At 55.0% G+C, this 21,305-nt stretch overlaps 1 protein-coding gene across 1 annotated transcript in view; it reads left to right on the top strand.

Annotated features, from left to right (window-relative positions):
* Positions 1-20,924, top strand: part of pcsk7 (proprotein convertase subtilisin/kexin type 7) — a 28,857-nt gene extending 7,933 nt beyond the window's left edge. Inside the window, exons 7-16 of the mRNA XM_088940194.1 lie at positions 3,852-3,990; positions 5,385-5,485; positions 8,032-8,199; positions 9,347-9,454; positions 10,752-10,854; positions 14,569-14,725; positions 14,963-15,057; positions 16,379-16,472; positions 17,309-17,426; positions 18,425-20,924. Of these exons, the coding sequence (XP_088796320.1) occupies positions 3,852-3,990; positions 5,385-5,485; positions 8,032-8,199; positions 9,347-9,454; positions 10,752-10,854; positions 14,569-14,725; positions 14,963-15,057; positions 16,379-16,472; positions 17,309-17,426; positions 18,425-18,700 (1,359 nt within the window). The 3' untranslated portion in view covers positions 18,701-20,924. The remainder of the gene's footprint in view (positions 1-3,851; positions 3,991-5,384; positions 5,486-8,031; positions 8,200-9,346; positions 9,455-10,751; positions 10,855-14,568; positions 14,726-14,962; positions 15,058-16,378; positions 16,473-17,308; positions 17,427-18,424) is intronic.
* Positions 20,925-21,305: the final 381 nt, after the last annotated feature.

Raw genomic sequence — 21,305 nt, 5'->3', positions numbered from 1 at the left:
GCTATAAACTCACTCGATGTAATTTGAGGTGTGCTGGCTCAAAGTGCTCCTGACACTTGGCACAACTTGCAGTACTACAGTCTGCCACTGGAGGGCACTGCGCTCCACACAACCCCTAGCCCTCTTGAGTTCCTCCGCCGCTGCATCTGAAGATAGAAATAGAAAAAAATGCTTATTTCTGTAACTTATGTAGCAGTTCATTCTCTTCTAAGCTGTTTTCTTCAAACCAGTCCAGTAGTTGTCAATGTGACAATTGAGAGGCGGAGGAGACGAGAGAGCCCCTATTTCTCTACATTACGGAGGTTCCGCACAGCTTGTATGAAGTCATCTCGGCACACGCTGCCTCAGAACTCCAAGGTCCCGGGTTCGATTCTGGCCTGGGAGTCTGCGTGCAGAGCTCTTTCTAACTCCGAAGCAGAGCAGAGCAGACCAGAGCAGCAGCTGCTCTGTAATTGCAGCTCCTGTGACCGTCTGCTAATTTCATTTAGTAGGACTGATACTCGGCGGCTTTTCCAGTGCTGTCGAAGCTGATGCGCCGGTGTCTGGGGGTCCCCAGCGTGTCCAATTAATAATGTAATAATAATAATAATAATAATTCTTCTTTTCGGAGAGCAAGCTGGGGTATGCGAAAAGACGAATTCCTAATGCAAGAAATTGTATAGGGCTAATAAAGAAACATTATTATTATTATTATTATTATTATTATTATTATTACATTATTAACTGGACATGCTGGGGACCCCCAGACACCGGCGCATCAGCTTCGACAGCACTGGGAAAGCCACGAGCCACCGAGTATCAGTCCTACTAAATGAAATTAGCAGACGGTCACAGGAGCTGTAATTACAGAGCAGCTGCTGCTCTGCTCTGCTCTGCTTCGGAGTTAGAAAGAGCTCTGCACGCAGACTCCCAGGCCAGAATCGAACCCAGGACCTTGGAGTTCTGAGGCAGCGTGTGCCGAGATGACTTCATACAAGCTGTGCGGAACCTCCATAATGTAGAGAAATAGGGGGCTCTCTCTTGCTCCGGGGCAGAGCGGTGGCTCTGTGGCTCAGGATCTGCACCTGTGACTGGAAGGTTGCCGGTTCAAATCCCGCAGCCGGCAGAGGAATCCTACTCCGTTGGGCCCCTGAGCAAGGCCCTTAACCCCAGCTGCTCCAGAGGAGCCGTACGATGGCTGACCCTGCGCTCTGACCCCAAGCTTCTCTCCCTGTCTGTGTGTCTGTGTCTCATGGAGAAAAGCTGGGGTCTGCGAAAAGACGAATTCCTAATGCGAGAAATTGTACAGGGCTAATAAAGAAACATTATCATTATCATTATTATCATTATCATTAGGGGGCTCCTCCGTCTCTCCCTTTCTCCCCATCTCCGCCTCTCTTTTCCTCCCCCCCACTCCTTTCTCTCCTCCTCTCCCCCTTTCCCAGCGGTGGACAGCCCTTGGCGGCGGGGGAGGAAGGGGTGGCTTTACCACGCTGAAGTCAGATCTCCCCTCTAGGAGGGGCGCTGGCACTTCGCATTAGTAGCGCTTGGCAGCTGCGCGAATGAAATAAGACATCTTGAGTTAATTGCCCGCCATGTGCTTTCAATCCCCGCGCCGCTTCTCGAAGGTCGTCCGGTTCTGGAGGAGGCGTAACGACGGCTCGAGCTCCCCGGGCTGGATTCGAACGCGCCGCAGCCGGGGATAGTCCGCGCTGCCGTCGGCCTTGATTCCGCTGTGACGCGTGCTGTCCAGAGTGGGGCTTCCGGAAAGCCACTCAGTGAGGTGCTACAGAGAGACGCTGCCTTTCCAAGAACTGATTGTTGACGCCCTGGGGACACCAGGGTTAACACCCCTGCTCTTTGGAGTGATCGGATAATTAATATCCGATCGGTCAGCACCTCAGTTTATGTCCTCACCTGAAAAGTGCACCCCTCCCGCCTCGCCCTGCTTTGGCAGCTTTGGCGCTGGCTGTGAAATTCAGGTCCGGGCAGAAGAGCGCCACCTACAGGCCCACTGTCGCTCGTTAGTTTTTTTTTTTCCTGTCTGGGGTCCACCCTCCCGGGTCCGAGCGGCCTCACCTGGCTGGGCGGCCGCCGTCTCGGGAGATCAGGCGGTACTGCGGTAACGCTGCGGGGCAGATCTCGGTGCTGGTAAACCTAGAGACCGGCGCGGATGATCGTTAGTGAAACGGCTGCGGCTCGGACCGCGGTCGTTTTCGAAGGGGGGGGTAGCACGTATTTGGGCACTGACGCGTCAGTTTGTGATTGTCAAGGGCAGCTGTAGGAGGGTGGCGCAGTTGTTAGCGCTGCTCGGTCTTGGGTTCGAGTCCCGGACCTGGGGTGCCGTCTATGTGGAGTTTGCATGCTCTCCCTGCGTTGGCGTGAGGTTTCCTCCAGGTGCTCCTGCATCCTCCCCCAGTCCAGAGACACGCTGGCTGGTTAATTGGCTTCTTCGAAAAATGGGCCCTGGTGTGAGAGTTTGTCTGTCTCATTCATGTTGTATCCTGCCTCGCGTCCATTGGGAGCCAGAAACTTTCCCGGCCAGCCTGTGACCCAGTATTGGCTCAGAGGGATAGAAGATGGATGGACGGGCAACAATAGGACCTTTGAGCCCATGTTTGAGCTGAGCATCTCACGCCACTGACCGCAGGGCCCCAGGGGCTCTGGGATCAGCGTGCTCCTGGCAGCCTGCGCCTGCCCAGATGGGATCAGCAGACCTGCTCGTGTCTGTAATCTGTTCCTAATGTTCCCCTCTCATTACTGCGCCTGGCGCGGTGAGTGGAAACTTGCAGGAGCAGTAAAACGGTTCAAGCTGTGCGCTTCCCGTTAATGAAGGGCTCTGGCGTGCCGGCCCTGGGCTCTCTGTGGCGTCCCGTCAGAGCCCAGGGCCAAGCCAGCGGTTCTGACTGGAGCCGCGCCCTTCCTGGCGCTGCGCTCGGCCTTCCTCAAAACGGGACGTCCCGCTGCGATCGAGCGATGGCGGCTCCTGTCAGGGGGACGTGGGGGTTGGGGGGCCGGTCAGGCAGCAGTGTGGAGGAGTGGCGGGGGGGTGTGTGTGTGTGGGGGGGGTGTGGGTGTGTGGGTGTGTGGGTGTGTGTGTGTGTTTGTGTGTGTGTGTGTGTGTGTGTGGGGGTGGGTGTGTGTGTGTGTGGGGGTGGGTTTGTGTGTGTGTGTGTGTGTGTGTGTGTGTGTGGGGGTGGGGGTGTGGGGGTGGGTGTGTGTGTGTGTGGGGGGGTGGGTTTGTGGGTGTGGGTGGGGTGGGTGTGTGTGGTGTGTGTGTGTGTGTGTGTGTGGGTGTGGGTGTGTGTGTGAGGAGTGCCCAAACCCTGTGAGGGACACTGCTGTTGTACCAATTAAACTAGTTTAGTCAGACCTCCAGCACATCTCCCAGCTGCCTAAATGGGTACAAACGTGAGATCATAGCAGCAGCCGGTTAATAAAAGAAATTTGCTCTAGTCAAGGCAGCGAGGTCGTAGCCAGGCCAGATATTACTGCGTGTCCTGGGTCTGGATCAGGCGCGGACCCTGAGGTTACTGCTCCTTCGCTTGAACAGATCGCTTGGGAGGGTTATTGTTCTGCTTGCGCTCAGGGTCTTGGGCCAGCGTCAGGTCAGCGTCGCCTTCTTGACCACCGGCTACGGTGCAGTGCAGTTTCTGGCCTAGAGGGGGACGGAGCGGCACCTCGGACAGCTTGCCGTCCGTCTCCCTCGCCGATCCTGGCTCGGGGCCGCGCCGCAGAGGGACAGTGGGAGAGCTTCTCAGGGGCCCTGGTCCTCGTCTGTGAGGTTTTTCACGCGGTTTTCCCCGGACGCCGACGGCAGACGGTGCGATACGCGAGGCTCAGTGGGCGTCCGTTCTCCTCCTGTCCTGCAGGCGGCGCTGCAGCACGGGGTGATCGCTGGGAGGCGGGGCTTCGGCAGCATCTTCGTGGTCGCCAGCGGCAACGGGGGTCAGTTCCAGGACAACTGCAACTACGACGGCTACGCCAACTCCATCTACACCGTGACCATCGGTGAGTCCTCTGCTACCCCGAATCTCCTTCTGAGGACCCCCCCAACCCCGACATTTCCCTACCATCCCTTTGTAGGATTTTCTATTTGACAGCCCCCGCCTGATATTACCCCCTCCTCTAACAACCCCCGCCTGATATTACCCCCTCCTCTAACAGCCCCCGCCTGATATTACCCCCTCCTCTAACAGCCCCCGCCTGATATTACCCCCGCCTGATATTACCCCCTCCTCTGACAGCCCCCGCCTGATATTACCCCCGCCTGATATTACCCCCTCCTCTGACAGCCCCCGCCTGATATTACCCCCTCCTCTAACAGCCCCCACCTATTGCCCCCACCTGATTTTACCCCTCCTCTGACAGCCCCCACCTGATATTACCCCCTCCTGATATTACCCCCTGCCTGATATTACCCCCTCCTCTAACAGCCCCCTCCTGATATTACCCCCTCCTCTAACAGCCCCCGCCTGATATTACCCCCTCCTCTAACAGCCCCCACCTATTGCCCCCACCTGATTTTAGCCCTCCTCTGACAGCCCCCGCCTGATATTACCCCCTCCTCTAACAGCCCCCACCTATTGCCCCCACCTGATTTTACCCCTCCTCTGACAGCCCCCACCTATTGCCCCCACCTGATTTTACCCCTCCTCTGACAGCCCCCACCTGATATTACCCCCTCCTCTAACAGCCCCCGCCTGATATTACCCCCTCCTCTAACAGCCCCCACCTATTGCCCCCTCCTGATATTACCCCCTCCTCTGACAGCCCCCGCCTGATATTACCCCCTCCTCTGACAGCCCCCACCTGGTTTTACCCTCACCTGATTTTACCCTCACCTGATTTTACCCCCACCTGATTTTACCCCCTCCTGATATTACCCCCTCCTCTAACAGCCCCCGCCTGATATTACCCCCTCCTCTAACAACCCCCACCTGATTTTACCCCCACCTGATTTTACCCCCTTCTCTGACAGCCCCCACCTGAATTTACCCCTCCTCTGACAGCCCCCAGCTGATATTGCCCCCAGCTGATTTTACCCCCTCCTCTGACTGCCCCCACCTGATTTTACCCCCTCCTCTGACTGCCCCCACCTGATTTTACCCCCTTCTCTGACAGCCCCCACCTGAATTTACCCCTCCTCTGACAGCCCCCAGCTGATATTGCCCCCAGCTGATATTACCCCCTCCTCTGACTGCTCCCACCTGATTTTACCCCCTCCTCTGACTGCCCCCAGCTGATATTACCCCTCAGGCAGCCCCCCTCAGGCAGTTATGCCAGCAGTCTTCAGCAGGTGCCTGCCAGGCGGAGTTGCCCACAGTGGACCCTGCGAGGCCGCCTGTCGCCGCCCTGCAGGAAGCCGCGGTGTGGCACTCTGTCCTGAGCTGTGTGTGTTGCAGGGGCGGTGGATGAGAACGGGAGAATGCCCTTCTACGCGGAGGAGTGCGCCTCCATGCTGGCCGTCACCTTCAGCAGCGGAGACAGACAGCTGCGCAGTATCGTGAGTGTCGGCTTATAGCGCTCACTTTCACACTGGGCAGCAGCGCAGACGGACTTCACTGACACAGAGAGACATCGCTGACGCGCTGAGACACAGAGAGACATCGCTGACGCACTGACGCGCTGAGACACAGAGAGACATCGCTGACGCGCTGAGACACAGAGAGACATCGCTGACACACTGACGCGCTGAGACACAGAGAGACATCGCTGACACAGAGAGACATTGCTGACACACTGACGCGCTGAGACACAGAGAGACATTGCTGACACACTGACGCGGGCACAGGGAGACGTGGCCGGCGCGCTGAGACGCGGGCACAGGGAGACGTGGCCGGCGCGCTGAGACGCGGGCACAGGGAGACGTGGCCGGCGCGCTGAGACGCGGGCACAGGGAAATGCCTCGCACGTACAGTCTACTGTTTTCAGGATAGGGGCCTGTGTCTTTAAAAGGTGCCTAGTCACATATTCCTTTTGCAGAATGGGGGATGTGTTGTGGCCCTGCAGTGCGTCCTTTGAACCCTTCCAGAGCAACACCTTAAGAAAACAGGAAGGGCTTGGGCTATTGTGTGCCTCATGACATCATGGGTCGTTAAGAGTTTACATTTCAAGGATGTGGACTATAATGGTCATCGCTGTGTTGTTTTTTTAGCGGCTCTTGAGACGTTGCGTTGAAAACATTCAAACGCAGTTCAGCTATTTAATGGAGTTGGCTATTGTCAGCGTGTTCATGGTGTAATAAAAAATGACAGGTTTGCTATTTATATACTATTAGCAGCGTGGGTAAGCGTCCCTGTTTTTCAGAATTTTTTTTTAAGGCAGCTAACAAAAGGTTCTGTGCTTGAATCATGTCTTTTTCTGTGGCCGCTCTGCTCCGTGTTCAGCCTGGGCAGGTGCCTTGCAGCCCCCGTGCGAGCTCGGCAGCCATGCTGGGAGGTGCAGGCAAGCCCAGGGACGTCAGTCTTGTCGGCTCCGAACCCCGAGCAAGAGAGCTCAAGAATCCTGTCCGGAACTGGTTGGGGGGGGGGGGCGAGGAGTAAGGAAACGGGGGAGGAAGCCGCAAGCGCGGTCCTGCGGTTGGCCGCTGTTTGCTCGCGGTCTCCATGGCGACGCAGTGTTGCCGGGTGATGTCAGCGCGCGTGGCGTGGGAGCGTGCCTCTGTCCTCGGCCGGCCCGTCTGGGTCCTTCAGGCGTCCCCTGGGCCCGCCCGCCCTGCCCGGCTGAAGCCCCCGGCAGGCTGGCCAGTGGCCTGAGCCCAGGCTGATTCAGGGGGAAAGGAAAACTCCTCAACAGTAAAAGGAGTATCGTTGTAATGTGTCCCGGAACTGTGCGTGTGCGTACTTGAGTAGTTTGTTATGTAGAAAAGTGTGTGCTTGTGCACAGCGTATGTATTGGTAGTTAGTGTGTATTTTAGTATAAATATATTACTTATGTCTCTCAGTGCGCAGACGGCGGGGCTCCCGTCTCTCAGTGCGCAGACGGCGGGGCTCCTGTGTGACTAGACGGGGGCTCCCGTCTCTCAGTGCGCAGACAGCTGGGCTCCTGTGTGACTAGACAGCAGGGCTCCCGTCTCTCAGTGCACAGACGGCGGGGCTCCCGTCTCTCAGTGCGTAGACAGCAGGGCTCCCGTCTCTCAGTGCGTAGACAGGGGGGCTCCCGTCTCTCAGTGCGCAGACGGCGGGGCTCCCGTCTCTCAGTGCGTAGACAGGGGAGCTCCCGTCTCTCAGTGCGTAGACAGGGGGGCTCCCGTCTCTCAGTGCGCAGACGGCAGGGCTCCTGTGTGACTAGACAGCAGGACTCCCGTCTCTCAGTGCGTAGACAGGGGGGCTCCCGTCTCTCAGTGCGTAGACGGCAGGGCTCCTGTGTGACTAGACAGGGGGGCTCCCGTCTCTCAGTGCGTAGACAGCAGGGCTCCCGTCTCTCAGTGGGCAGACGGCAGGGCTCCTGTGTGACTAGACAGCAGGGCTCCCGTCTCTCAGTGCGCAGACAGGGGGGCTCCTGTGTGACTAGACAGCAGGGCTCCCGTCTCTCAGTGCGCAGACAGCAGGGCTCCCGTCTCTCAGTGCGTAGACGGCAGGGCTCCCGTCTCTCAGTGCGCAGACGGCAGGGCTCCCGTCTCTCAGTGCGCAGACGGCGGGGCTCCTGTGTGACTAGACGGGGGCTCCCGTCTCTCAGTGCGTAGACAGCAGGGCTCCCGTCTCTCAGTGGGCAGATGGCAGGGCTCCTGTGTGACTAGACAGCAGGGCTCCCGTCTCTCAGTGCGCAGACGGCGGGGCTCCTGTGTGACTAGACAGCAGGGCTCCCGTCTCTCAGTGCGCAGACAGCTGGGCTCCTGTGTGACTAGACAGCAGGGCTCCCGTCTCTCAGTGCGTAGACAGCAGGGCTCCCATCTCTCAGTGCGTAGACAGCAGGGCTCCCGTCTCTCAGTGCGTAGACACTGTGTGTGTGTAGACAGCAGGGCTCCCGTCTCTCAGTGCGTAGACACTGTGTGTGTGTAGACAGCAGGCCTCCTCACTGCGTGTGGTCAATCCAGCTCTCTGTGCCCAGGTGACGTCGGACTGGGAGTTCCAGAAGGGCACGGGCTGCACAGACGGGCACACGGGCACCTCGGCAGCCGCGCCGCTGGCCGCCGGCATGGTGGCTCTGATGCTGCAGGTCCGACCCTGTCTGACCTGGAGGGACGTACAGCACATCATCGTGTACACCGCCACCAAGGTGAGCAGCTGCGGGGGACAGGGAGCGCGGGTGGGGAGAGTGAGTGACAGGGGGGAGAAACAGAGACAGAGGCGCACCTCCTCCTGCACTGTGACAGCTATTCTGGGATTAGAGAAACATCCTTCCCCAGATGTACAAATCTAATCCCAGCAATCCCACACCTGCCAGAATCGCAACAGCTCCCAATCCTACTGGGAGAGGGAGGAGGGAACTCAGTTGAACTGGCAGCCCAGTACGTGATCTCCTGTCACAGCCTGAGGAACAGTGAGCCTGTCTCTCAGTACTGCCCCATGTGTTTGAATGTCAATATCGTACGATGTGTCTGTATGGTTAGTGTCTGTAGATTTGTTTTATGTTAATTGTATTTGTTTTGCTTTGGCAACACTGATTTTACTCATCGGTCATGCCAACAAAGCATCTTGAAGTGAATTGAGCTGGGCGGAAAGGGGGAGGGAGAGAGAGAGAGAGTGGGGCAGGGGAGGGAGATAGTGAGGGGAGAGAGTTGGGCGAAGGGGAGAGAAACTAGTAAAAATTGTCATTAGCAGCTGGTTCATCCACAGCCTCTACACTACCTTTTCGACTCAAAAGAGTGGCCGATGCCTTAGAAATGGTATAAACAACACTGCCGTCACGCTTCTGCATTTGGCAGTGTCGGTCCAGTACAGTCTCTGTCCATTAGAAACAGTCTGGCTCTCCGGAAAACAGAGCAGCTCTCATCCCTGCGACGGCCCCACCAGATCCTACACTTCATTTAAAGACCAGCGATCGTGGCCAAAGTCTGATGTCCAGGCTGTAGGTTTCACGAGAGATTCAAGTAGCAGCTCTCACCACTCTTCAAACACAATCAGCAGTTCGGATCACAACTGTGAAGGTTTAAGTGTCTGTCCGAGCATTCAGTCCAGCATAAAAGCATAAAGCAACTGGTACAGTGGTACAAAAAACTCACGATAAAAGAGTTTTTCTTATAAAAACATCGGTCATGAATGAGCAAAAAATACCTACAAATTCACAGTAGAATTGACCCAAACTGAAAACGGACTCGTATCTCTAGAGAAGTGGATCCTGTCCATGAGCAGTCTCCAGGTGTAAACCCTGAGGTGATGTTGTGTCAAGTCTGACACCGCTGACGTGTCTTTGTGTGTGTCAGTACGAGGACAAGCGAGCAGGTTGGAAGACCAATGGCGCAGGGCTGCACCACAGTCACCAGCATGGCTTCGGACTGCTTAATGCCTGGAGGCTGGTCAACGCTGCCAAGGTACAGACGTCATCACCTGGGTTTCTGGACTCTAAACTGTCCTGACTTTGAACTGTACCGTGCACTGCCACACTCTGGACTGGACTGTAAAACAACTGTCCTTTCCACTCACCACACTCTCTACTGGACTTCAAAAACACTGTCCTGTCTGCTACCACGTTGTGCTGCCAAGGTACAGACCTCACCACCTGGGTTTCTGGACTCTAAACTGTCCTGACTTTGCACTACCACACTCTAGACTGGACTATAAACACACTGTACTGTCCACTGCCACACTCTGTGCTGAAATAAAGACACACTGTACTGTCCACTCACCACACTCTCTACTGGACTTTAAAAACACTGTCCTGTCTGCTACCACGTTGTGCTGTCCACCACCACACTCTGGACTATAAACACACTGTACTGTCCACCACACTCTGGACTGGACTATAAGAGCACTGTACTGTCCACTAGCACACTGTGGACTGGACTGTAAATACACTGGACATGTCCTGGACTGGAGTTCAGTGTGTATCTGTCCGTCTAGTGGTTATAGATTGCGTTTACTGTGTTAAATGTGAAGTGAAAATGTGAAGGAAGTTATTTATAGTGCCTTTTTTTTTAATTAAACAACAGCTGTAATTGCACTTGAACATCCCTTTGGTGATGAAGACGTGCAAATTGAATATCAGTGAATAAGAGTGTGACTCTATTGTGATTTCAAAGAGCTTTAATTCTTTAGTTCATCTACATGCACAAAAAATAGTTCAAATGGAAAAGTATCCACAAAGGTATCAAAAGTCCACTTAAACACTGTTTTTTAGTAGCAAAAGGCTACACTGTACTGTAGACTACTGCAGAAATACATTGTGCTATGCACACAATACAGGCTGCTGCCTACGCTAAACACACCTAGTAATGTACACACTACAGGTGCTAAATACATTACTTTATACACTACAGTGCTGAATATAGTACTGCACACACTAGTGCTAAATACACGATTGTGCACACTGCAAGAGTATTGAATACAGTATCCTACATATATTTAACAATGTATTGTAATGCACACTGCAAGTGCTAAATACATTACTGTACACTGCAAGAATACTGAATACAGTGCCGTACATACTAAATACATTGTTATACACACTGCAAGTGCTAAAGACAGTTTTGCTTACACTGCAGTGCTAAAGACAGCACCGTACGTGCTGCAGTCAATAAGAGTCCTGCAGTGCACTGAACTCAGTATGGCCCACGTGCTAAACTGCACTCTCCCTCTCTGTTCTCCCCTTCCGGCTCCATCTCCATCCAGGTGTGGGAATCGGTGCCATTCCTGGTGTCCTACCAGAGTCCGGAGCTGAAGGAGGAAGCAGAGATCCTAGCCTTTCCCGAAAAGCTCGTTCTCACCTGGAATGGTAAGGGGGGGGCAGGAAGGAGCCACAGGGAAATGTGGGAGTGAAAGGAGGAAGGAAGAACATAGAGGAGTGGGAAGGAGGGATGGAGAGACGGGGAGTGTCCCAGTTCAGATCCGTACCCGAGGGGGTACCTGTGCAGTAGCCCGCTCCTGCACTGTTTTTGGACTGAACCAGTGATCCGTTTCCTACCCAGTGTTGTGAGCTACTGTGCCAATATCCTTCACTGCAGTGAGTGTGGTTGGGAGTGGATCACCCTGGACCTCTGTCCTCGGAGACAACTGGTTTTGATCCCAGCTGGATTTCTGCTTAAGCTGTAACACATTACCAGGATCTGCAGATGTCTGTTTGTCTGCCCTTTGTGACTCCCTGTAACAGCAGCACAGTTACAAAGGAGAGAAGGACATTCAGCCCAGCCAATCAGAGTTGGGTTGTTAGTATCTAAGTAGGAGCTAAGCAAAGGATCCCATTAAGCTGTCTCTTGAAAGAAATCACTTGTTCCAGACTCCCACAACCCTTTGTGTAGGAACAGCGGCGGTTCTTGGTTTTAAATGTACCCCTGCATTGTCTGCATGTTGATGCTGAAGACGTCTGCTGGGTTGACTTTGTCGACGCCCTTGAGCATTGTGAAAACTTGGGTCAGGTCCCATTGTGTAATCAGTTCTGTCTGAGACAAAAAAGCGCAGTTCTCTTAGCCTGGCGGTATATGGTATCCTTTTACGCCCTGGAATGTACGAGGGTGTCTCTTCACCAGACTGAATCCAGACCTGCTGTATCTGGTCTATTACGTGGTGACCCAAACTGCACACACTGTTGTACAGTTTTAATGCCGAGGGTCCGTAGGCCCGGGAAAGCAGGCCTGAGGTTCAGGGCCTGAGAAGACGCCCCCTCTGCGCGTGTCCTCGCTGGATGTGCCACTTCTGGTGATTTACACAGAGAGGAAGAAGGAGAAAGTGAGAAAGAGGCCGGGTGGGGAAAGAGGCCTCTCCTCCAGCCAGCCTCCCGCGCTTATCTGCCCTTTTTAGGCAATGTTTCTGGTTCCAGAGTCGCTGTGTCACCCTGATATTGCAGCACGGCCGCCTCTCTCACTTGCGGCCCTGCCAGCCCGGCTCTGTTCCCCCTCCCTCCTGTTCTGATTGTTCTCTTGGCGATTTTTCTCGCCCTTTCTCGCTCAGCTGTTTCCCTCTATCCCCGTCCCTGCTCGCCGGTCAGGAAAACCTGCCTTCCCTGTACAAGCAACCATCGCGCTGATGAGCGATGAGCGAGGGGGTGCACTTCGGAAGAGTCAGTAATCCTTTCGAGGGCTTCGGCCGCTGAGAGCCAGCCAATCTCTCTGTTCCCAGCCCGGGATTCTGAGAGCTTTTGGAATGCGAGCTTGTACAGGGATTGTTATCATTTCTCGGACGTAATTAACTGCAGACACTGGGAGTCGGGATTTCTGAGGGAAGGCAAATTCCGGCTTTGAGTCGAGCAGGGATCTGGGGAAATGTCAAAGCTGGGCTTCGCAGGGCCTGAGGAGGCCTGATGGGGGTCCGTCGCGCCCCTGAGTGCCGATCTGATTGACTGAGCGACCGATTGATTGACGTGAGCGATCGGTGCAAAGCGAGCAGTAGCAGCGCTGGCTCGGGAGAGCGGCTGGGGGGGCCCCAGTAGCTGTCCGGGAGCGCCGAGGAACGGACGGTCTCTCTCCCTCTCCCCGGCCCCACAGGGGATGTGTTCTTCCCTATAAGGAAAAGTGGTGTGAGGCTGTAACAACAAACAGTATGAGGAAATGCCAGGGAATTACACAGGAGCAGGAATTCAAACAAAGAGGGCGGGTTTGGGGGAGGGAGAGAGAGAGAGTGCGGAGTCGAGTGTTAACCTGTCTGTCCCTGTCGGATTCTCCCTGTGCCTCTCTGGGTGCGAGTCTAAATCCCTGTCGCTTTGCCTGTCTGGGAAAATCAGCCCAGTCAGGGACAGTAGAGACTGAGAGACCCAGTACAGCCCAGTCAGGGACAGTAAAGACTGAGGCCCAGTCCAACAGGCCTGGTACAGCCCAGTCAGGGACAGTAGAGGCTGAGAGACCCAGTACAGCCTGGTCAGAGGCATTAGAGACTGAGGAGCAGTTCAAGAGACCTGGTACAGCCCAGCTGAAGACAGTAGAGTCTGAGAGACCCGGTACGGCCCAGCTGGGGACAGTAGAGACTGAGAGACCCGGTACGGCCCGGCTGGGGACAGAAGAGACTGAGAGACCCGGTACGGCCCGGCTGGGGACAGAAGAGACTGAGAGACCCGGTGCAGCCCGGCTGGGGACAGTAGAGACTGAGAGACCCTGTATGGCCCGGCTGGGGACAGAAGAGACTGAGAGACCCGGTACGGCCCGGTTGGAGACAGTGGAGACTGAGAGACCCAGTACAGCCCGGCTGGGGACAGTGGAGACTGAGAGACCCGGTACGGCCCGGTCAGAGACAGTGGAGACTGAGAGACCCAGTACAGCCCGGCTGGGGACAGTGGAGACTGAGAGACCCGGTACGGCCCGGTCAGAGACAGTAGAGACTGAGAGACCCGGTACGGCCCGGCTGGGGACAGTGGAGACTGAGAGACCCGGTACGGCCCGGCTGGGGACAGTGGAGACTGAGAGACCCGGTACGGCCCGGTCAGAGGCAGTAGAGACTGAGAGACCCGGTACAGCCCGGTCGGAGACAGTAGAGACTGAGAGATCCGGTACGGCCCGGCTGGGGACAGTAGAGACTGAGAGACCCGGTACGGCCCGGTCGGAGACAGTGGAGACTGAGAGACCCGGTACGGCCCGGCTGGGGACAGTAGAGACTGAGAGACCCGGTACGGCCCGGTCAGAGACAGTAGAGACTGAGAGACCCGGTACGGCCCGGCTGGGGACAGTAGAGACTGAGAGACCCGGTACAGCCCGGCTGGGGACAGTAGAGTCTGAGAGACCCGGTGCAGCCCGGCTGGGGACAGTAGAGACTGAGAGACCCGGTACAGCCCGGTCAGAGGCAGTAGAGACTGAGAGACCCGGTACAGCCCGGTCGGAGACAGTAGAGACTGAGAGATCCGGTACGGCCCGGCTGGGGACAGTAGAGACTGAGAGACCCGGTACGGCCCGGTCGGAGACAGTGGAGACTGAGAGACCCGGTACGGCCCGGCTGGGGACAGTAGAGACTGAGAGACCCGGTACGGCCCGGTCAGAGACAGTAGAGACTGAGAGACCCGGTACGGCCCGGCTGGGGACAGTAGAGACTGAGAGACCCGGTACAGCCCGGCTGGGGACAGTAGAGTCTGAGAGACCCGGTACAGCCCGGCTGGGGACAGTAGAGACTGAGAGACCCGGTACGGCCCGGCTGGGGACAGTAGAGACTGAGAGACCCGGTACAGCCCGGCTGGGGACAGTAGAGTCTGAGAGACCCGGTACAGCCCGGCTGGGGACAGTAGAGACTGAGAGACCCGGTACGGCCCAGCTGGGGACAGTAGAGACTCAGAGACCCGGTACGGCCCGGTCAGAGACAGTAGAGACTGAGAGACCCGGTACAGCCCGGCTGGGGACAGTAGAGACTGAGAGACCCGGTACGGCCCGTTTGGGGACAATACAAACTTAGCATCAACACTTATCCATTTGAGAAGTCTCTGAAGCAGTAAAACTGACAGAGCAATAATGTCAGTTGTTTCAAACTGTACATAGGTGTTGTGTAAATTTTTACAAAAACCCTCCCTGGCCTGCAGTGACCGCTGCGGACCTGCGGCAGTCTGGGATGCTCACGCTGGAGCATGTGGCCATTACCTTGACGATGACTCACCCCCGCCGTGGCAACGTGGAGATCCTGCTGCACTGCCCGAGTGGGATGACCTCCCTGATTGGAGCCAGGCGCATCATGGACGCGTGAGTCACACCTGTCCTCTCACTGGCCTTGCTGACCATGGTATCTATATGGTATCCAACAGCTTCACAGGACGCTGTCTGCACTTTCTTCACCCCCTGCCTACAGGCACTGCTCGTGCTCTCCAGACGCACTGTGTGTGTTTTCTGGCCGATGGCCAGTCCACGATGCGGTGTGCTTGGTTTGGATTAGCTCTCTTGAGTGTGCCTTTTCCTCAGCGTAGCCTGTTCTGTCCACAGGGAGCCCACGGGATACGCTGACTGGACCTTCTCTACCGTGCGCTGCTGGGGCGAGAGGGCTGAGGGGCAGTACAGTCTACAGCTCACCGACTACAGTAAGTCAGAGACTTGCTCTCCTGGTGAGGGTTCACTCTCCTGACAGAGGTCCTCCATCGGTTAGCACAGAGCTGCTCTCCGGGTGAGCTTCACTCTCATGACAGAGGTTCTCCATCTGTATCAGAGAGCTGCTCTCCTGGTGAGGGTTCACTGTCATGACAGAGGTTCTCCATCTGTATCAGAGAGCTGCTCTCCTGGTGAGGGTTCACTCTCCTGACAGAGGTTCTCCATCTGTATCAGAGAGCTGCTCTCCTGGTGAGGGTTCACTCTCCTGACAGAGGTCCTCCATCGGTTAGCACAGAGCTGCTCTCCTGGTGAGCTTCACTCTCATGACAGAGGTTCTCCATCTGTTATCGGAGAGCTGCTCTCCTGGTGAGCTTCACTCTCATGACAGAGGTTCTCCATCTGTATCAGAGAGCTGCTCTCCTGGTGAGCTTCACTCTCATGACAGAGGTTCTCCATCTGTATCAGAGAGCTACTCTCCTGGTGAGCTTCACTCTCATGACAGAGGTTCTCCATCTGTATCAGAGAGCTGCTCTCCTGGTGAGCTTCACTCTCATGACAGAGGTTCTCTATCTGTATCAGAGAGCTGCTCTCCTGGTGAGGGTTCACTCTCCTGACAGAGGTTCTCCATCTGTATCAGAGAGCTACTCTCCTGGTGAGCTTCACTCTCCTGACAGAGGTTCTCCATCTGTATCAGAGAGCTGCTCTCCTGGTGAGGGTTCACTGTCATGACAGAGGTTCTCCATCTGTATCAGAGAGCTGCTCTCCTGGTGAGCTTCACTGTCATGACAGAGGTTCTCCATCTGTATCAGAGAGCTGCTCTCCTGGTGAGGGTTCACTGTCATGACAGAGGTTCTCCATCTGTATCAGAGAGCTGCTCTCCTGGTGAGAGTTCACTCTCCTGACAGAGGTTCTCCATCTGTATCAGAGAGCTACTCTCCTGGTGAGCTTCACTGTCATGACAGAGGTTCTCCATCTGTATCAGAGAGCTGCTCTCCTGGTGAGGGTTCACTCTCCTGACAGAGGTTCTCCATCTGTATCAGAGAGCTGCTCTCCTGGTGAGGGTTCACTGTCATGACAGAGGTTCTCCATCTGTATCAGAGAGCTGCTCTCCTGGTGAGGGTTCACTCTCCTGACAGAGGTTCTCCATCTGTATCAGAGAGCTGCTCTCCTGGTGAGGGTTCACTGTCATGACAGAGGTTCTCCATCTGTATCAGAGAGCTGCTCTCCTGGTGAGGGTTCACTCTCCTGACAGAGGTTCTCCATCTGTATCTGTATGCTTATCTCCCTCGGTGTCTTTCTGTCTCTTACTCTCAGGGGACGGTGTGCTGTCCCCGGGCGTGCTGAATCGCTGGAGGCTGACTCTGTACGGCTCATCCATGTCCTTCGAGGCGGTGAAGGAGAGGCAGAGGTGAGGCAGGCGCTCTGGGTCTCGGGTTGTACCAGCGTCCTGCGAGTTCGCTGTGCTGGGTGTGAGTGTGTCTCGGTGAGACGGGGCCAGGCGGTGGGGTGAGGCATGTCTGCTCGGTGCCTTTCAGAGAAGGGAGCACTGTGATTGGCTGTACTGCAGGGGGAGGTGTGTCTCTCGGGGGAGGCGCTGTTGTGATTGGCAGTAGGGTCCAAAAGATCCTCTAGTCATTTATATTGGGGATCTTCAGCCCTGACCCCAGAGAGTCCCTGTCCAGTGCATTTTGTAGATCCCCTCTTTTTGAATTTTGCTGACACCTGTAAAATTTTGATTCAATCAAAATAACTGGTCTGTTAGTACCAAGGCTGTAGTCCAAAATTATCTCAAAACACTTTAACATATCAACTGCCTACAATGTGACCTTCAACACCTGCTGGACTGGGGCTCTCCATTCTCTGGGCTCTGTAGCCTAGAGTGTGCCTCACAGTAAACATGTGATGTGATTGGTCCACACTTGGGAGCAGGGTGGGTGTGCCTCACAGACACGATGTGATGTGATTGGTCCACACTTGGCAGCAGAGTGGGTGTGCTTCACAGTAACAATGTGATGTGATTGGTCCACACAATGTAGCAGGGTGGGTGTGCCTCACAGACACGATGTGATGTGATTGGTCCACACTTGGTAGCAGGGTGGGTGTGCTTCACAGTAACAATGTGATGTGATTGGTTCACACAGTGTAGCAGGGTGGGTGAGCCTTACAGTAACAATGTGATTGGTCCATACAATGTAGCAGGGTGGGTGTGCTTCACAGTAACAATGTGATGTGATTGGTCCACAGGCACGTGGAGGAGGCAATGGGTGGGCAGTATCTGCACAGTGGCTTCTCTCTGCCCTGCCCTCCTGGGCTGGACATCCCCCCAGAGGTGGTGAGCCCCCTCACCTCGAACAGCTTGAAGGTGAGTCTGAGAGTCCTGTGGGTGACGTCCGCCTGAGCTCTTGTTCTGTCTTCTTCTCTCTTTGAGCGTATTGACACCAGGCTTGGTTCACATGGTCTAAAACAGTGCAACAGCAGGCTAGCAGTTCACATTTCACCTGGGTGATCTTAACTGTGATCAATTTGCTCGTTTTCTCACTGCAATAATCCAATGAACTCGGCTCATTTTTGAGCCATTTACAATAGACACGTTGTAGTGTGCAGTCTTGTAAGGTATTGTGATCCACTAGTAGGACAAGTTTTCTCCAGTCTTGTAAGGCACTGTGATCCACCAGCAGGACAAGTTTTCTCCAGTCTTGTAAGACAATGTGATCCACTAGGAGGAGAAGTCTGCCAGGATTGCAAGATGTGCCTGAGAAAAATGGGTTTGATAAGTGTACACACCCCTTAATAATACTAATCGTAAATTAGCTCTGTGTAACCACTTGCCCACCAAATCACTTTCTAATAGACACTGTACAGTGTTAAATTATTTCTTCTTAGCACGTCTTTAGTTTTGTTGTTCGTTTGCTTTATTTTTTGCTCGGGTTTTAGACGTCATCATTCTCGGGACCTTTCCCCGTTCTGCCTCCGAGAAGCACTAGAAAGCGCGTTAGAGTTTCACGCGTTTTATCAGAACTCCAGCTGAAATCTGCCGCCTGACCGTCCCCTTGCCTGTGCGTTTTGGGTACTGTTGTCGTAACTCTTGGGGGGGGTTCCTTTTATCCGGCGTGGGTACCATCTCATCCGTTGATCACGTTCAGGTGGGTAAAGAGAGCCGTACCCGGGCTATGAGCCAGATGGGCCGAGACCACCTCTTTAGGGTGGGGCCTGTGTGGTCCGTTTGCACAGTGAGCAGAGCGAGGGCAGGGCTCCAAGTGCAGAATACAGCCCTTGCGTGACGGGCGCCTTGTTGGTTTGGGTGCACCAGGAACGCTGCGTACGAGAGGCTGACCGATTCTTCTCTCTGTCTCCCTGCAGTCTCTGCTCCTCCTGGGCTGTTTTGCCCTGTTCTGGTCTCTGTACTACACCCTGGAGGTCAGCCTGGCCCACCTGGAATGGCCCAGGCTGTGCTGGGGCAGGAAGCGGGGCAGGGGGAGCGTGGAGGAGGGCGAGGGCGGCGGGCTGGTCCCCCTGCACACTCTGGGCCTGAGCCCCGCGAGCCGCTCCACTCTGCAGCTGGAAGAGGAGATGGAGGAGGAGGAGGAGGAGGAAGAGGAGAAAGCCCCGCTCATCGCTCAGGACACCCTTACGTAGCGCCCCCTGCCCCTCTCCTGCCCCTCCTTCTGGAAGTAAGGGGGTTGTAGGACTTGAGGGGCAGCCTAGGCAGTGGACCCGGGGTCACGGAGAGAGACAGACTGGGGGACATGGCATGACACCCCTGAACACTCACTCGCAGGCCGGCGCAGGGGAGGGGAGACCGCAGCAGCCCTGGACCCTGGACCCTGGAGCTGCAAGAGGGACTCTCCTGGCGGGACCACCTGGGTCTGAAGGCTGCCCCTTCCTGCAGGACACGAACCCCTCCGGCCCCCCTCCCAGCATTCTCGGATCAGAATCCCCCTCCTGCCTCGCTGCGGAGCCTGTCCGAGGGGCCGAGGGGGGCGTGGGGGGGCTCTGCCGGGTTCCCCCGGTGTTCCTGGCTGGGGGGTCGAAGGGTTTATCTGCAGTGTGGCAGAGCCAGGCTCTGCTGGAGGAGGGAGAGTGGGCGAGACACTGAGGGACTTCCTGCAGAGCTCAGAAACACACCCACACCTTCCCCCGTTTCACCCCATTTGAGAGATCTCTGAGGTGTTACCAGCTCGAAAGGTGTTGTTGTGCCTTTCCGGTGCGTTAGCACCATTTCACAAGTAAAACACCCTCATGGAGCCAAACCACGACTCCCCCCCCCCCCCCCCCCCCCCCACTGGTATTTTTATAAATACATGTAAATGGCCTGGGTTTGGAGTAAAAGACAAAAAAGATGTATATTGCACTGTGAACGAAGATTTCCAGAAAGCAAGCTGGAGCCGCGCTCTGAGAAACTGAGCTCTCGCGTGGCCGGCCCGCTGGGCGGTGTTGTGTCCAGGCCGCAGGCCAGGACTCGGCCTTCGGCGGCGCCCTTCATCCACCTCCCCTTAACACCGCACCTCGATTGGGAGGAATTGGGACTGGCTGGTGATGGGGCTGTGTTGGACCATGAGGGGGAGGAGAACGTGATTCCTCTGAAAGCCCGCCGTCGCCTCATCAGACGGGCGGTTTGGCTGTCCCCGGCTGTGATTCTGTGTGCGTGTGAGAGATGGGGGGGGGGGGTGTCTTCGAATGCATGGCTGTGTGCGTGTGCGTGTGCGTGTGCGTGTGCGTGTGCGTGTGCGCGTGTGTGTGCACACAAAAGGAGTCTGTTTAATATTCATATCCAGTACAAATATTCTACCTTCCGGATTGTTTTTAAGTGATATTTTGGGTGGGGTGGGGGGTGTTTATGTTCTTTCCGAACCCTTGTTCATTTGGACGCCGAGATGGGAGGAGAGTGCAATGTGTGCAAGTCTGAAAGAGAGCATGTACTGCAGTTTTTTTAAAATACTTGAAAATACTAGATTTTTAACAAAAAAAAATAAGCAGAAGATTTGTGGCGGGTGTAAATGTAGAAGTGAACGTGGGCAGCAAATGGATGCATGCATATATATTTCTATGCCCAGATGCATTCATTAGTGTGCTGATGGACTGGAACACCTGCAGCTCTCGAGCTGTAAAGACGGGAGTGCATTGCATTCGTGCAGATATTGCTCATGTTTTGCACACTCACTTTCTGTGACACCGAATTTCTCTGCAATAGCTTTGCAATCTCTTCTGGTCTGGCGCAATGAGGCCCCGTTTGCCTTGGCCCCAGTCAGAGCTGTGCAGTGTAATGATCACAATCCTCTCGCAGAAGATCGCGATCTGTTGCTCTGCTGTAAATTTCACTTCTAACACGTGACTGCCGTCCGTAATACACGGTATACGGTGCATTTTATTCTCAAGGTTTTTCAGGAGTTTCGGGTGTAGTGTTTTCATTTCAGAAGCACGTGGAAATGTACAGGAGCAATGAGGCGTTGTGATCATTTGCCTGTGTGTATGTGTCTGGATATATTCACAGCCATAACCTGCTTTCTCAAAATCGGGCTCTGAGGTTATTACTCCAGATTCTTTTGGGTTATAGGAAATTGGTACTCATGAATTATCCTCCCTGTGTTGGAACCTCAAAGTATATATTACATGTAAATGCTTTGGTTGCGCTGGTGTTTTTTAAAACCTTTGGCTCGAAATAACCAGATTGTCGTCATTGAGAATCGACCTTGCAGAATCTGGGTTTTGCGAAACCGGGTGTTTTCACGACAAAAAACTGCGACTGTTTCGTTTGTTAAAGTCACGCGCCACCTCAGTGGCGCTCAAAGCGAGAGCCTGCTTTTGTATTGGGTCCTGCAGCTGATCTGATCTGGATTAAATAAAGGCTGTTTTTTTCCAGGATCGATGACAACGTGCAATTAAAACCGAGAACAGGAGGCGGTGCTTTACACAAAGGGTTGTCGGAGGGGGGAACAAGCTGAACTCCATGTTTTTCCAACTCGGTACCCTGGCTGGCTCATCTACCCAGCTAGTATAGCTTGTCTGGGAACTTTAGGTTCTTAGATACTCTTGGATTGTGTGAGAGCTGCCACTGTCAGAGACAGTGATCTCCTATGTGGGACCGCGTTCCAGCCTCCTGTTTAACTGGGCAGTGGTTTGGAAAGGCAGATCGTCTAAGAGGTATTTCGGGGTGTCCACAAATCTGCTGAGATGACCTTCTGGATGCGGACACATCAGCCGAGGAGCTCCTGAACCCCTTAGCCAGTGAAGTACTCGTCCA

Source organism: Atractosteus spatula, chromosome 22 (genome assembly GCF_055471065.1).
Source record: "Atractosteus spatula isolate fAtrSpa1 chromosome 22, fAtrSpa1.hap1, whole genome shotgun sequence".
Classification (NCBI taxonomy): domain Eukaryota; kingdom Metazoa; phylum Chordata; class Actinopteri; order Semionotiformes; family Lepisosteidae; genus Atractosteus; species Atractosteus spatula.
Note: the sequence above shows the minus strand (reverse complement) of the source record. Positions and strands in the feature narration are given on the sequence as shown.